At 42.9% G+C, this 14,807-nt stretch overlaps 1 protein-coding gene across 4 annotated transcripts in view; it reads left to right on the top strand.

The window, feature by feature from the left end:
* Positions 1–14,807, top strand: part of P2RX5 (purinergic receptor P2X 5) — a 105,619-nt gene that overhangs the window by 70,962 nt on the left and 19,850 nt on the right. For all 4 annotated transcript variants that reach the window (XM_069761091.1, XM_069761093.1, XM_069761090.1 and 1 more), the window contains exons 4-6: positions 4,453–4,528; positions 12,114–12,213; positions 12,322–12,402. In XM_069761091.1, the coding sequence (XP_069617192.1) occupies positions 4,453–4,528; positions 12,114–12,213; positions 12,322–12,402 (257 nt within the window). The remainder of the gene's footprint in view (positions 1–4,452; positions 4,529–12,113; positions 12,214–12,321; positions 12,403–14,807) is intronic.

Here is a 14,807-nt window from a genome sequence, read left to right as displayed (position 1 = left end):
ATTTTAGGGTAGTTGAAGTCCCCCATAATAATGACTTCTCCTTGAGTCGCAGCTTCATCTATTTGCTTTAAGAGGATATTCTCTGTTGCTTCCACTATTTTGGAGACTTTTAACAAACCCCTATCACTAATTTCTAATTTTCCCCCCCTCCCCTTATCTCCACCCACAGGGACTACATATTTTTATTAGATTCACCTATGTTATCATGCAGGATGGGTTTTAAGGATGATTTTACTTATAGACACACCCCACCCCCTCGCTTATCTGTACGGTCATTTCTGAACAGACTATAACCCTGCAAGTTAACAGCCCAGTCATGGCTCTCATCCAGCCACGTTTCAGATATCCCCACCATGTCATATTTATGCTCCAACAACATTAATTCTAATTCGTCCATTTTGTTGGCGAGGCTTCTGGCATTAGTATACATACACTTTGTGTATCTCTCTTTACCTCTATTTTTTCTTAAATTATTAATTGTTCTAACCCCACCCCCATGCCACCGCCACCCCCAGCTTCCTTATTTGTGCCCAGGTCTCTGCCTGCATCTCCATCTTCCCCTCCTATAAAATGAATACCCCCCCCCATTCCCTAGTTTAAACACTCCTCCAACCTTATATGTAAAGCGCCATGGAATAAATGGCGCTATAACAATCAATAATAATAATAATAATAATAATAAACTTCTAGCCATTTTCTCCCCCAGCACAGCTGAACCTTCCCCATTGATGTGTAGCCCGTCCCTAGCGTAGAACCTGTAGCCAACTGAGAAGTCGAGTCGGCCCAGTTCTACAGGAACCCAAACCCCTCCTTCCTACACCAATTCTTGAGCCACTTATTAACCTCCCTAATCTCCTGTTGCCTCTCTGGCGTGGCACGTGGTACAGGCAGTATTTCGGAAAATACCACGTTGGAGGTCCTTGCTTTCAGCTTGCAGCCTAATTCCCTGAAATCATCTTTAAGGACCTTCCACCTACCTCTAACTTTGTCATTTGTGCCAATGTGCACCATGACCGCTGGGTCCTCACCAGCCCCTCCCAGTAATCTGTCCACCCGATCAGCGATGTGTCGGACTCGAGCGCCAGGTAGGCAGCACACCGTTCGACGATCCCTGTCTTTGTGACAGATTGCCCTATCTGTTCCCCTAATAATTAAGTCCCCCACTACCAGCACCTGTCTGGCCTGCTCTGCTCTCCTATTTCCCTCCTTACTGGAGCAGTCACTCCTCCGGCTTTCAGAGGACGGCGGTTTTGATGGAGCGGCAAACTCGCTCCGCCCAAAGCTCCGCCCCCCTCTGGAGATGCGATGATGCTGGATGTGTTCATTGCACACATCCGGAATCATCGCACCCCGCACATAGAGCCCTGTGTTATATCTTGCAGCGGTGCAGCATCGCCGCAAGGTAAACGGACATGCTGCGATCTAAAAGGACGCGCCGTATGTCCAGAATCGCAGGGCCGCTGGATGCGTATTACCACACATAGTGGAGATGGGATTTCATGAAATCCCCTCCACTATGCTGTAACATCTGGACACTGCGTGTTTGACGCTGCGTCTCTATGCAGCGTCAAACACGCAGCGTTTCCTGAACGTGGAAACATACCCTAAGTCCTATCATTCAATTCAAGGCAAAAAACGTGATAAAATTACAGTAACTGCTCATTACCAGAAGGATAACACAGCAGTGGTTTATACACTAAGTGAAATTAGAACATAGAAATATTCTACTATATGATAGAAAGCCCCACAATCACATTTACCTATAATAGCATCTAATGAAAAAACAAACTGTAGCTATCGGGACAAACACCACTCAGGAATGTTCAAGCCTATAATCACATCGAGAGCACGGCTAAAATCCAAACAGTTCTAGTAATATACTATAAGGAATGTTCACACTGAGGTTGTTTATGTGAATTTCGGAGTAGATTCAGAATCCATATCAAAAGCCACTTCAAATAATATTTGACTAGCAGATTTTAATGGGAAAACATACCCAACGTAACATGATACTGTTTTTTTCTATGTATTTTATTCTACTAAATAAATTGAAGAAGAAATAAATCCATATTCACAAAACTATACCTTAAACTGTACAAAAATACGTATTTTCAAGACTTATAAAACCCTATGGCCTTGATTCATCATTTGTCATTTATTGAAGTCAGTTTTTTTTTTTTTGGTCTTGTGGGAGAAAAACGTGACAAACATGTGGACATGCCATTTGCCACTGTTTTTTGGTAGGTGTTGAGTGCCAAAAGTTGCAAATCCTTTAAAAAGTTGCACATTTGTCTTAAATATGCAATGAACTTTATAATTTCACCAGAAACCTTACTCCAGGCTGGGAATAGAGTGAGATTTGCAAAAAAAAAATAAAAAATACTACATTTGGTAAAAGTCGTATTTCATGAATCAGTCTAAAATATCTGGATGAGCAAAGTTATCAAGGAAAACAAAATACCGTATATACTCGAGTATAAGCCGACCCGAGTTTAAGCCGACCCCCCTAATTTTGCCACAAAAAACTGGGAAAACATATTGACTCGAGTATAAGCCTAGGGTAGGAAATGCAGCAGCTACCGGTGAATTTCAAAAATAAAAATAGATGCTCCATACCGTTCATTATTGCCCCATAAGATGCTCCATATAAAGCTGTGTCACATATAATGCTGCATACCGTTCATTATTGCCCCATAGATGCTCTGTATAAAGCTGTGCCACATATAATGCTCCATATTGTTCATTATTGCCCCATAGATGCTCCATATAAAGCTGTGCCATATATAATGCTCCATACTGTTCATTATTGCCCCATAGATGTGCCATATAAAGCTGTGCCATATAGTGCTCTGCACCGTTCATTATTGCCCCATAGATGTGCCATAGAAATCTCTGCCATATAGTGCTCTGCACCGTTCATTATTGCCCCATAGATGTGCCATAGAAAGCTCTGCCATATAGTGCTCTGCACCATTCATTATTGCCCCATAGATGTGCCATAGAAAGCTCTGCCATATAGTGCTCTGCCCCGTTCATTATTGCCCTATAGATGCTCCATATAAAGCTGTGCCATATATAATGCTCCATACTGTTCATTATTGCCCCATAGATGTGCCATATGAAACTGTGCCATATAGTGCTCTGCACCGTTCATTATTGCCCCATAGATGTGCCATATAAAGCTGTGCCATATTGTGCTCTGCACCGTTCATTATTGCCCCATAGATGCTCCATATAAAGCTGTGCCATATATAATGCTCCATACTGTTCATTATTGCCCCATAGATGTGCCATATAAAACTGTGCCATATAGTGCTCTGCACCGTTCATTATTGCCCCATAGATGTGCCATAGAAAGCTCTGCCATATAGTGCTCTGCACCGTTCATTATTGCCCCATAGATGTGCCATAGAAAGCTCTGCCATATAGTGCTCTGCACCGTTCATTATTGCCCCATAGCTGTGCCATATAGTGCTCTGCACCGTTCATTATTGCCCCATAGATGCTCCATATAAAACTGTGCTACCGGTATATATAATGCTGCGGGTGCTGCAATAAAAAAAAAAATGCCATACTCACCTCTCTTGCTTGCAGCTCCTTAGCGTCCCGTCCCGGCGTCTCTCCGCACTGACTGATCAGGCAGAGGGCGGTGTGCACACTATATGCGTCATCGCGCCCTCTGACCTGCACAGTCAGAGCCAGAGGACGGGAAGATGGAGCGGCGCCCGGCGGGTGGAACATGGACAGGTGAATATGTAATATTTACCTGCTCCTGGCGTCCCACTCCTTCTCCCGGTCAGCTGGTCTCCGGGTGCTGCAGCCTCTTCCTCTATCAGCGGTCACCGTTACCGCTCATTAGAGAAATGAATATGCGGCTCCACCCCTATGGGAGTGGAGTCCATATTCATTTCTCTAATGAGCGGTCCCACGTGACCGCTGAACAGGGGAAGAGCTGCAGCACCGAAGACCGTGGGACGGGCAGGGGGAGCGCAAGGAGCACCGGGAGCAGGTAAGTATGCCTCAGCGCCCTTTCCCCCTCACCCGCCGACCCCACCGCCGACCGTGACTCGAGTATAAGCCGAGAGGGGCACTTTCAGCCCAAAAATTTGGGCTGAAAATCTCGGCTTATACTCGAGTATATACGGTACTTAAAAAAGAAAGTCATATTCTTTTAAAGTAATCTCTGGAGGCAGATTTTCAGGGAGATCTATATCCGGCCCATAGATCTTAACAGCTCATTTACATATTAAGAAAAATGTGGATTTCTCTGGAATAAGACATCAGATCGTAGATATCAAGGTATCATTTTACTCAGCTTCCTATGACTTCCTACATGCTCATATAGATAACTTAGGAGGGTTGATGCTAATAAATTGTTTATTTTAATAACGAAAAATAAAGTCTCAAAAATTTGAAATAAAATCTATATTGTTTCTATATTTTCCCCTTCAGAGCTTTGGGATTCCTGATGCAGTGTGTGCAAAGAACAGCGATTGTCCTGAGGGTGAACCAGTCACTGCCGGCAATGGTATAACGTGACCACATTTACTAATGTACTGGCAGCATCTCTTGTTCATTGCACAAAATACTTTACTAAGACAAGAAAAGTCATAAATATGTAGAGGAAATTGCCTTCATTAATTGAACAGAAAAGCAGAGAATTTGTCAAAATAGCGTACAGCATAAAGAAAGGCCATCCAGAGATTCCGCAGCGGAACCATTTAGTCTAAAAAAATCATCTCACGTCAGAGAGGAAGAGAAAGAGTTGAATATTTTTTTTTTTACCAAATGCAGCAACGTATAAATTCATAAAATCATCATTTTGACTTTTTAAAATTATTTTTACAACTTGTTTTATTTAAGCTTACAAATAAATAATTATTTGTTTTACATCAAACGTGGAAAGAAAAATCAAAATCCATGTTAATGGTATGTGCACGTGACGCCTTACAGATGTCGGTGTACCCCAGAAGACGCTTTTGGAAAATGATGGCAGTTTTTCTTGAAGCGTCCTTGATGGCATCTACTTGGTAGTTTTTTAGGCGGTATTGTTGCTAGATACTTTTTTTTTAGTTGTGTATATAAACTACTGAGGGGCTTCCAAACAGAAGTCGGCAGGAGAATGGACCGGTCACTTTTTTTTTAACTGCTTCACTGTTTTTGGAAGCTTGAAGAAGATCAGAAGGACAGAACATGTGCTCAGCAAGTCATTTATACAGAGCCATGTGTTCGTTCGTTCTTTTTGATGCTTTTTAGCACTTTTACAGACGGGTCCCAGGCGATATCCACATGAAACAGACGATGTGTGCATGTACACTATTAGGTTCTTGAAGTTAAAAGGGTTATACAACTTGTAGACATTTTGTTTAAAAAAATGGCTGCTGATACTGTAAAACAACAAAAAATGACTTCTCCAATTTTCTCTCCCCCACAGATCCAGTGTTGACCCTCCATTGATGCTCCTGGTCTTTGTTGACATGTGGGCACTGCAGCCAGTCTGTGGCTCTTAGGGTTATGTGACATACTACTGGCATCATTGTTCCTGTCGCCAGGCGCAGCTGGTAGGGAACTATATTGTGCCACCTGATGCATCGGTACAAGGTGCCTCCCAGGCACCTGCATTTTTCCACCCCACGTATTCGGATTCCGCCATTCACCAACGACAGCAGACTCTCAGCATTTATGTCTTCCGGGCACAAGTACTATTAAAGCCCTGTTTTCCAGCTCTCTTGGGTCAGGGAAACATCAGCACCGTGATCAGGGCAGCTGATCATGTGCTGATGTCACTCCTGCGCCACAGAAGACATGTCCGGCCGCAAGGTGATTATGACAAGGAACAGTTTGAGCAGGAAGGGGGAGGTTAGAATATGTGAGAAGACAGAATGGGCAGGAGAAGGGTAGGGTGGTACAAGTAAGAAGACAGCATGGGCAAGAGGGGGATGGTGATATGTTAGAAGATAGTATGGGCAGAGGGGCTAGGAATGTGCTAGAGGACATTATAGGCAGGAGAGTATTTGTGAGGAGCTGGTGTGGGCAGGGTGGAATGTGTGAGAAAACAGTATGGGCAGGGGAAAGGGTGGAATATGTGAAAATACAGTATGTACAGGAGGGGAAATGGTGGAATATGTGAGTATGGGCATAAAGGAATGTGTGAAAAGACAGTATGGGTAAAAGGGGGAGATGGTATAAAATGTGTGAAGACAGTATGAGCAGAATGGGGAGGGTGGAATAAATGAGAAGGCAGTATGTACAGTATTGGAGGGGGATGGTTTAATATGTGAGAAGACAGTATAGGCAGGGGTGCTGTGGGAATGTGTTAGGGGACAGTATGGGCAGGAAAGGCTGGAAATACGTGAGTAGACAGTATGGGCAGGAGGAAATGTGTGAGTAGACAGTAAGAGCCGGGGGAATGGGTATGGAGATAATGTGGGCAAGGCGGAATGTGTGAAAACTGTCTCCATACTGATGGGCAGGTAGGGAAATGTAGCGGAAGACTGTATGGGCAGGTGGACCTGAGAGGGGACAGTATCGGGGGAATATGTGAAGAAACAGTATAGAGGAGTAAAGTTTGCATGTGCACAGTATATAAACTGGGTAGTGTGGGGGCAGTATAGAGAAGGACATGCATAGAGGTCAGTACAAGGGCACAGGATGGAGAGGACAGCAAGCATAGAGGGGATTATGAGGAGCGACACAGGATGGAAAGGAGTAGACTGTGTGGAGGCCATGTACCATAAGAGGGACAGTGTGGGGGTCATATTTTGTCCAGGGACACACAGAGAGGGGAAATGATCTAAGGGCACAGGGTGGGGCAGATAATTTTATTCAGGAGAGTTATCATGACATTGTAATTTATAAGGGCACCATGTTACAAGATCGAAGTCTGCAGAGATAAGATATGGATTTGAAAAGTCATCATGCCCTCTGCACTAGATGGACAAGAAAAGAGCACAACTTCAATCAGGGAAGATGTCATCTATAAGATGCATGAATGTAAATGTTTATTTGTGATACTAACTAGATCTTACCAGTATCGTGGTTACTCTTCGTTTTGCAGTCTTATGATGGCTGGTAGCAACTACTCCCACCATCTACTTTCCATTGTCAAGGACATATTGGGGGTTCATAGGTTCATGTGATACAACTGGCATGCACTAATGGTGGTTCTGATTATGTCTTTCTATACTGATGGTGGTTCTAGTGATGTATTTTTATACTTATGATAGTTATGTTGATGTATTTCTGTACTGATAGTGGTTGTGATGCTGTATTTCTATATTGATTGTGGTTCTGCTAATGCATTCATGTACTGATATTGATTCTAGTAATGTATTTCTGTCCTAATGGTGGTTGTGATGTATTTCTATACTGATGATGGTTTTGGTGATGTATTCCTATACCGATGGTGGTTGACAAGCTGTATTTCTATACTGATTGTGGTTCTGGTGATATATTCATGCGCTGATAGTAGTTCTCATAATGTATTTCTGTACTTATGGTGGTTGTGATGTTGCATTTCTATACTGATGATAGTTCCGGTGATTTAGTTAGGTACTGTTGGTGGTTCTGGTGATGTATTGATGTACTGATGGTGATTGTGATGTTGTATTTCTGTATTCTTGGTAGTTCTGGTGATGCATTTTTGTACTGATGGTGGTTCTACTGATGTATTCCTTTACTTTTCGTAGTACTGGTGGTGTATCTCTGTACTGATGGTAGCTCGGTTGATGTACTCCTGTACTGATGGTGGTATTGGCAGTGTATTTATGTATTGTTATTGGTTCTGAACCTGTACAGATGTAGCAATTGTGATGCAGTGACCCCTGTTACAGCTAGGGGGCGCTGCATGTGCTCCTCAGGATATGCATGGAGGCATATCTGTAGTTGTAATGGTTGAAATAGCCACACACACCTCCCACCTATGAGAGTGGCTGCAAGTATATAATGTGACCATGTGGGTCAGATGGGGAAAAAATGGGTGGACCTGAGTGGTCTGTGTGCCAGGTCCTGGAGGGCCTCTGTGTTGGGAGGCCCTAGGAGTAGGACTAGATCCCTGAAGAGCACATGGGGGAGTCTATGGACCTGGGGGCCTGTGTGTTGGATGGTCCCAGATGGGGATGGACATCGTGAATAGCGCACAGAGAGGATGTGTGTGCAGAGTCCGTGATGGCACTGCATTTGGGGAAGCTACAGCCCATCTGAGGATCTGGACTGTCAGGTGGCCTGGGGAGCAAGGCATTGCCCGGGACAGTGATTCCAGTTCAGCAGCTTCCCTGAGAGAGAGAGTACTGACAGGAGTCAGCGTATGGAGCAGGAGCTCCTAGAAGGTGTATGGGGTGCTGTGCGGTCACTCACGGCAACTGGTCAGATAAGGATCAGCGTGTTTAGAGACCACAACCCAATGTCATGTGTGCTATATGACTAGGGACATTGATGAACTGTTTGGCATACGGACACCCATAGTAACTGGATGAAGTGAGAGGTCCAGCATGTTTAATGTCCGTGAGATAAAGCCGAATATGAAGTGTCTAAAGATAAAGCTGCAACTTAATGTCACCGGTTGGTGCCTATTGTGTTCTATGAAGTGTATATGATGAACTGTGCATAATCAGGTTTATGATGCCATAATAAACCGTGTAGACTGTTTAAGTAGAAAAACCGTGCCTAAGTGCTTGAATCCCGTGCCAAGCGAGTGTTCCCCAATACACTCAGTAAGTGCAATCTTACACAATCCATAACTTGTCAAGTAACATGATACATGGCTATATTAATAAAGTATTGTGCATTCTGACAAGCTAAGGATTACTACATCTGTATTTACAGTACAGACCAAAAGTTTGGACACACCTTCTCATTTAAAAGTTTTTCTGTATTTTCATGACTATGAAAATTGTAAATTCACACTGAAGGCATCAAAACTATGAATTAACACATGTGGAATTATATACTTAACAAAAAAGTGTGAAACAACTGAAAATATGTCTTATATTCTAGGTTATTCAAAGTAGCCACCTTTTGCTTTGATGACTGCTTTGCACACTCTTGGCATTCTCTTGATGAGCTTCAAGAGGTAGTCACCGGGAATTGTCTTCCAACAATCTTGAAGGAGTTCCCAGAGATGCTTAGCACTTGTTGGCCCTTTTGCCTTCACTCTGCGGTCCAGCTCACCCCAAACCATCTCGATTGGGTTCAGGTCTGGTGACTGTGGAGGCCAGGCCTGGTGCAGCACCCCATCACTCTCCTTCTTGGTCAAATAGCTCTTACACAGCCTGGAGGTGTGTTTGGGGTCATTGTCCAGTTGAAAAATAAATGATGGTCCAACTAAACACAAACCGGATGGAATAGCATGCCGCTGCAAGATGCTGTGGAAGCCATGCTGGTTCAGTATGCCTTCAATTTTGAATAAATCCCCAACAGTGTCACCAGGAAAGCACCCCCACACCATCACACCTCCTCCTCCATGCTTCACGGTGGAAACTAGGCATGTAGAGTCCATCGGTTCACCTTTTCTGCGTCACACAAAGACACGGTGGTTGGAACCAAAGATCTCAAATTTGGACTCATCAGACCAAAGCACAGATTTCCACTGGTCTAATGTCCATTCCTTGTGTTCTTTAGCCCAAACAAGTCTCTTCTGCTTGTTGCCTGTCCTTAGCAGTGGTTTCCTAGCAGCTATTTTACCATGAAGGTCTGCTGCACAAAGTCTCCTCTTGACAGTTGTTGTAGAGATTTGTCTGCTGCTAGAACTCTGTGTGGCATTGACCTGGTCTCTAATCTGAGCTGCTGTTAACCTGTGATTTCTGAGGCTGGTGACTCGGATAAACTTATCCTCAGAAGCAGAGGTGACTCTTAGTCTTCCTTTCCTGGGGCGGTCCTCATGTGAGCCAGTTTCTTTGTAGCGCTTGATGGTTTTTGCAACTGCACTTGGGGACACTTTCAAAGTTTTCACAATTTTTTGGACTGACTGACCTTCATTTCTTAAAGTAATGATGGCCACTCGTTTTTCTTTACTTAGCTGATTTTTTCTTGCTATAATACAAATTCTAACAGTCTATTCAGTAGGACTATCAGCTGTGTATCCACCAGACTTCTGCACAACACAACTGATGGTCTCAACCCCATTTATAAGGCAAGAAATCCCACTTATTAAACCTGACAGGGCACACCTGTGAAGTGAAAACCATTTCCGGTGACTACTTCTTGAAGCTCATCAAGAGAATGCCAAGAGTGTGCAAAGCAGTCATCAAAGCAAAAGGTGGCTACTTTGAAGAACCTAGAATATAAGACATATTTTCAGTTGTTTCACACTTTTTTGGTAAGTATATAACACATGTGTTAGGCCGGTTTCACATTAGCGTTTTGAGGAGCTGTGGACTTCCTCTGTGAAGCCCCGCCCTCGGCCGCACCTCCGCCACTAGCTCTGCCTTCTTCTTCATGCAGCCTGTATGCGGCCAGAGTACCTATCTTTAACATTAGGTACGCAGGTCGTGCGGCTGTATGCGGATTCTTCCGCATGCGGCGTTTTGACGATGCAGCGACCAGCGTAGGACGCAGCTGGTTGCAATTTCTTTTTTTCTCCGCATCGTCAAAACAACACATGCGGAAGCATCCGCATACAGCCGCACGACCTGCGTACCTAATGTTAAAGATAGGTACGCAGGCCGCATGCAGAAGTAGGCGGAGCTAGCGGCAAAGGTGCGACCAAGGGTGGGGCTTCACAGAGGAAGTCCGCAGCCCTCCGCAGCTCCTCAAAACGCTAGTGTGAAACTAGCCTTAATTCATAGTTTTGATGCCTTCAGTGTGAATTTACAATTTTCATAGCCATGAAAATACAGAAAAATCTTTAAATGAGGTGTGTCCAAACTTTTGGTTGTACTGTATGTTAGAAGCAATAATTATGAAATTCAGCACCGCAGAATTCCACTAATATATTCACTGTCAGGAGTGAGCTCGGCTTGCTGGTTCCAGCGGTAATCACTTGACCACTCATATGCAATTATCATACTTAGTCCTGTGCTTATGTGCTTCTCTTCCTTCTTCTGTTAGTGAAGCAGTGGATGCAGTTTATTGCTGAATATTGTGAGAATCAGTCTGCACATGACTGTAAGTATGCAAATCACATATGAATGGTCAAATATGACGACTGCTTGAACCCCTCAAGCTGTATATAGGAGGGGGCACCAAACTGAATTTTTGACCCAGGTGAAGGGAAACCTAGACTGTCTTCTGCTATTAGGGAGTGATGATGCCAGTAACCATTGCAACAACAGATTGGCTTTCATGGTCACGTGCTGCCCATATGTAAGCAAAGACCAGGAGTGCTCTAGAAGGGTAAGCATCGGATCTCTAGGTAATGGCGTTGGTAAATAGTAATGATTTTATTATTTTATAACTTTGCCAGTGATTTTTTTACCAAATTTCTACAATGTGGATAACCCTTTTGAGATGTCCATGGATAGGCAGGCATACCCATTATTTTATTATAGGCTCATGCCTTTTTGGCCCTTTTGGGAGGACATTATTGTTAACAAAGGTGTGAGACAGAAGACCATGACTTGCCAGCCATATTTAGTTACAGACATGACACGACAAATAAATTAGCTGGGCTTTAACATATTAGCCAAAATATACCACTTTTGACAAAAGGGGCCTGTGTGGATTTTTTTTCTCATTTGCAGCTTTCTGGGAACTTTTTATCTAAAAAGGCATATTTCATTGTTGGGTCTGGCCAAGCTTTGAGCTATCACCACTTTTAACTTTACTTTTACAAACATCTATGATGTTAACGTTCACACTTCAGCCATAAATGGTTAATGGGTTAATGTGCCCTCATAAAGGGAAACTATTTTGGAGTAAAATGCATAAATAATCTCATAAATGTAAATGGCATGCAAATCCTCCCAGAAATACAAATGCTTTTAGTTTTTATTTAATTTTCTATAGAAAAAAATATTAGATGCAGCAATTCTGACAGCCCATACTTTTGAAATAAGTCATTTCAACACCAGAGTGATCGTAGCATTTAAAGGGAACCTGTGATCTGATTTATGCTGACCAAACAATGGGCAGCACGTTTCAGATCATGTGATTAATATTCAATATTCTCTTTTCAGGGGTCAAGACAGGACGATGCTTGAAGACAGGCGCTGTAAACACAACAGGAACGTGTGAAATATTTGCTTGGTGTCCACTAGAGAAGAGGCAAAAGCCAAAGTAAGATCCACTGGACATGCAGCATTTATGCTAAGGGACGCCATAGGTCAAATAGTATAGCTCATTTTCCTATATTAGTATAAACTAATACTATATGATCTCTTTTAGAATACCACTATTAGGAAAAGCCGAGGACTTCACAGTCTATATTAAAAACTCCATACGCTTTCCAAAGTTCAATTTTTCAAAGTAAGTGTCAGTAAATGATATGTTTGCTACATTGTATTATGCATTAATACTGATAAATAATGGAAAGTTTAATAATATTCCATTAATATATCATTATTAAATTAACAATTATGCTTTGAATGCGATTTTTATCACCTTAGTTGTATCTTATTTTTTATACAGGGAGTATACAAACTACCAAAAACACCCAACAATACTTTGACAAGAAGCTACACTAAGGCCACGTTCACACGTTCAGTATTTGGTCAGTATTTGACATCAGTATTTGTAGCCAAAACCAGGAGTGGAACAATTAGAGGAAAAGTATAAGAGAAACACGTCACCACTTCTGTATTTATCACCCACTCCTGGTTTTGGCTTATAAATACTGATGTAAAATACTGACCAAATACTGAACGTGGCCTAAGTTTAAAGTCAGGGGAAAGAACAATGATTCTAACTAGTGACTTGCCTCACCTGCCTTGATCTGTGGACCAAATTTTGAGCAGTCCATAAATGTTATCTACAGCGCACCAATAATTTTCGGTGACTTTTTAGAATAAGTTCATAAAAGAAATAGGTTCGCTCTGCTGTATTGTCGAATATTGTGTAATAATAATAATAATAATATTATGTTATCATATAGAAAAAAAATGTACAACAGAACAGTATTTATCAGGAAGCAAATGTCAAATTCTATTAGATAGAGCAATACAAAAAAAAACATTTTAATGTATTAAAACATGTTAAAAAGTGGGAAATGGAGCAGGATTGCACCACAGTCCCAAAGGTGTTATGGCGCTGCTAGCACCTCGTCCCATTGCAGGTAACATGTGCTTGAGAATCTCTCAGTTACGATTCATTACGTGTCCTCCCTGGCACTGATCTTCTTTATATGATGTTAGTTCTTTTATTTTATATGATGCTGATATAGTAATTAGCAGGAGGTTGACCCTTTGTACACATATGGGATTGAAAGATAACATAGACTGTCATGCAACGCCTGTTGTTACATACTACTTTAGGGACTGTGGCGCCATCCTGTGGTTTCCCACTTTTTAACATGTTTTTAATACATGAAAATATTTTGTATTGCATCTAATAAAATGTGATATTTGCTTTGTGAAGTATATGTAAGGTTCTGGTGTACATTTTTTTTTTTAATGATTGCATGTTCCTATCTGCACTGAACCTGTCATTCTGTCCATGCAAACAATTTAGTCTGGCACACTAACTTCTGTTTCTCTTGTATTTGTGCTGTGACTGTCGAGTAGGTGCTCAGAAGTAAGGGTACTGTCACACTAGACGATATCGCTAGCGATCCGTGACGTTGCAGCGTCCTCGCTAGCGATATCGTCCAGTGTGACAGGCAGCAGCGATCAGGCCCCTGCTGGGAGATCACTGGTCGGGGAAGAAAGTCCAGAACTTTATTTCGTCGCTGGACTCCCCGTAGACATCGCTGAATCGGCGTGTGTGACACCGATTCAGCGATGTCTTTGCTGGTAACCAGGGTAAACATCGGGTAACTAAGCGCAGGGCCGCGCTTAGTAACCCGATGTTTACCCTGGTTACCATCCTAAAAGTAAAAAAACAAACACTACATACTTACCTACAGCCGTCTGTCCTCCAGCGCTGTGCTCTGCTCTCCTCCTGCTCTGGCTGTGAGCGTCGGTCAGCCGGAAAGCAGAGCGGTGACGTCACCGCTCTGCTTTCTGGCTGCCCGGCGCTCACAGCCAGACCAGAGAAGCAGAGCGCCGAGGACAGACAGCGGTAGGTAAGTATGTAGCGTGTGTTTTTTTACTTTTTAGGATGGTAACCAGGGTAAACATCGGGTTACTAAGCGCGGCCCTGCGCTTAGTTACCCGATGTTTACCCTGGTTACTGGGGACCTCGGGATCGTTGGTCGCTGGAGAGCTGTCTGTGTGACAGCTCTCCAGCGACCAAACAGCGACGCTGCAGCGATCCGGATCGTTGTCGGTATCGCTGCAGCGTCGCTAAGTGTGACGGTACCTTTAGACGTAATCTTCAAATAAGTAGAAAAAACTTTGGCACTCTAGTAGTTGTAATTGTACAAGGTGGCTTTATTCAATTAAATCGACCCTGGTGCAAACAGATTAAGCCAACGTTTTGGCCAAATAAGGCCTTTCTCAAGTTATTTTTGTGTAAGAAGGGGTTAGGGGATCCTGAGCTGTGCGGATCTTGTCATGGTGCGACGGGATCTGCACAGCTCGGGATCCTCTAACCCCTTGTTATACAGGTATACCGTAAAGTATGCTAAGATTGTCATATCTCATTGGACATCATTCACATAGGTGTACACCGCCAGAAAGATAATAGACTGATGGGGAAGGGAAAAGTGTGAACAAAAATGTACTTTTATTGTGTCATCAATAAAATGTGATATATAAATTATAGTGCACATACAT

This window comes from Ranitomeya imitator, chromosome 3 (genome assembly GCF_032444005.1).
Source record: "Ranitomeya imitator isolate aRanImi1 chromosome 3, aRanImi1.pri, whole genome shotgun sequence".
Lineage (NCBI taxonomy): Eukaryota > Metazoa > Chordata > Amphibia > Anura > Dendrobatidae > Ranitomeya > Ranitomeya imitator.
The sequence above is the reverse complement of the archived record's forward strand: the minus strand, read 5'-3'. Positions and strand labels throughout refer to the sequence as shown.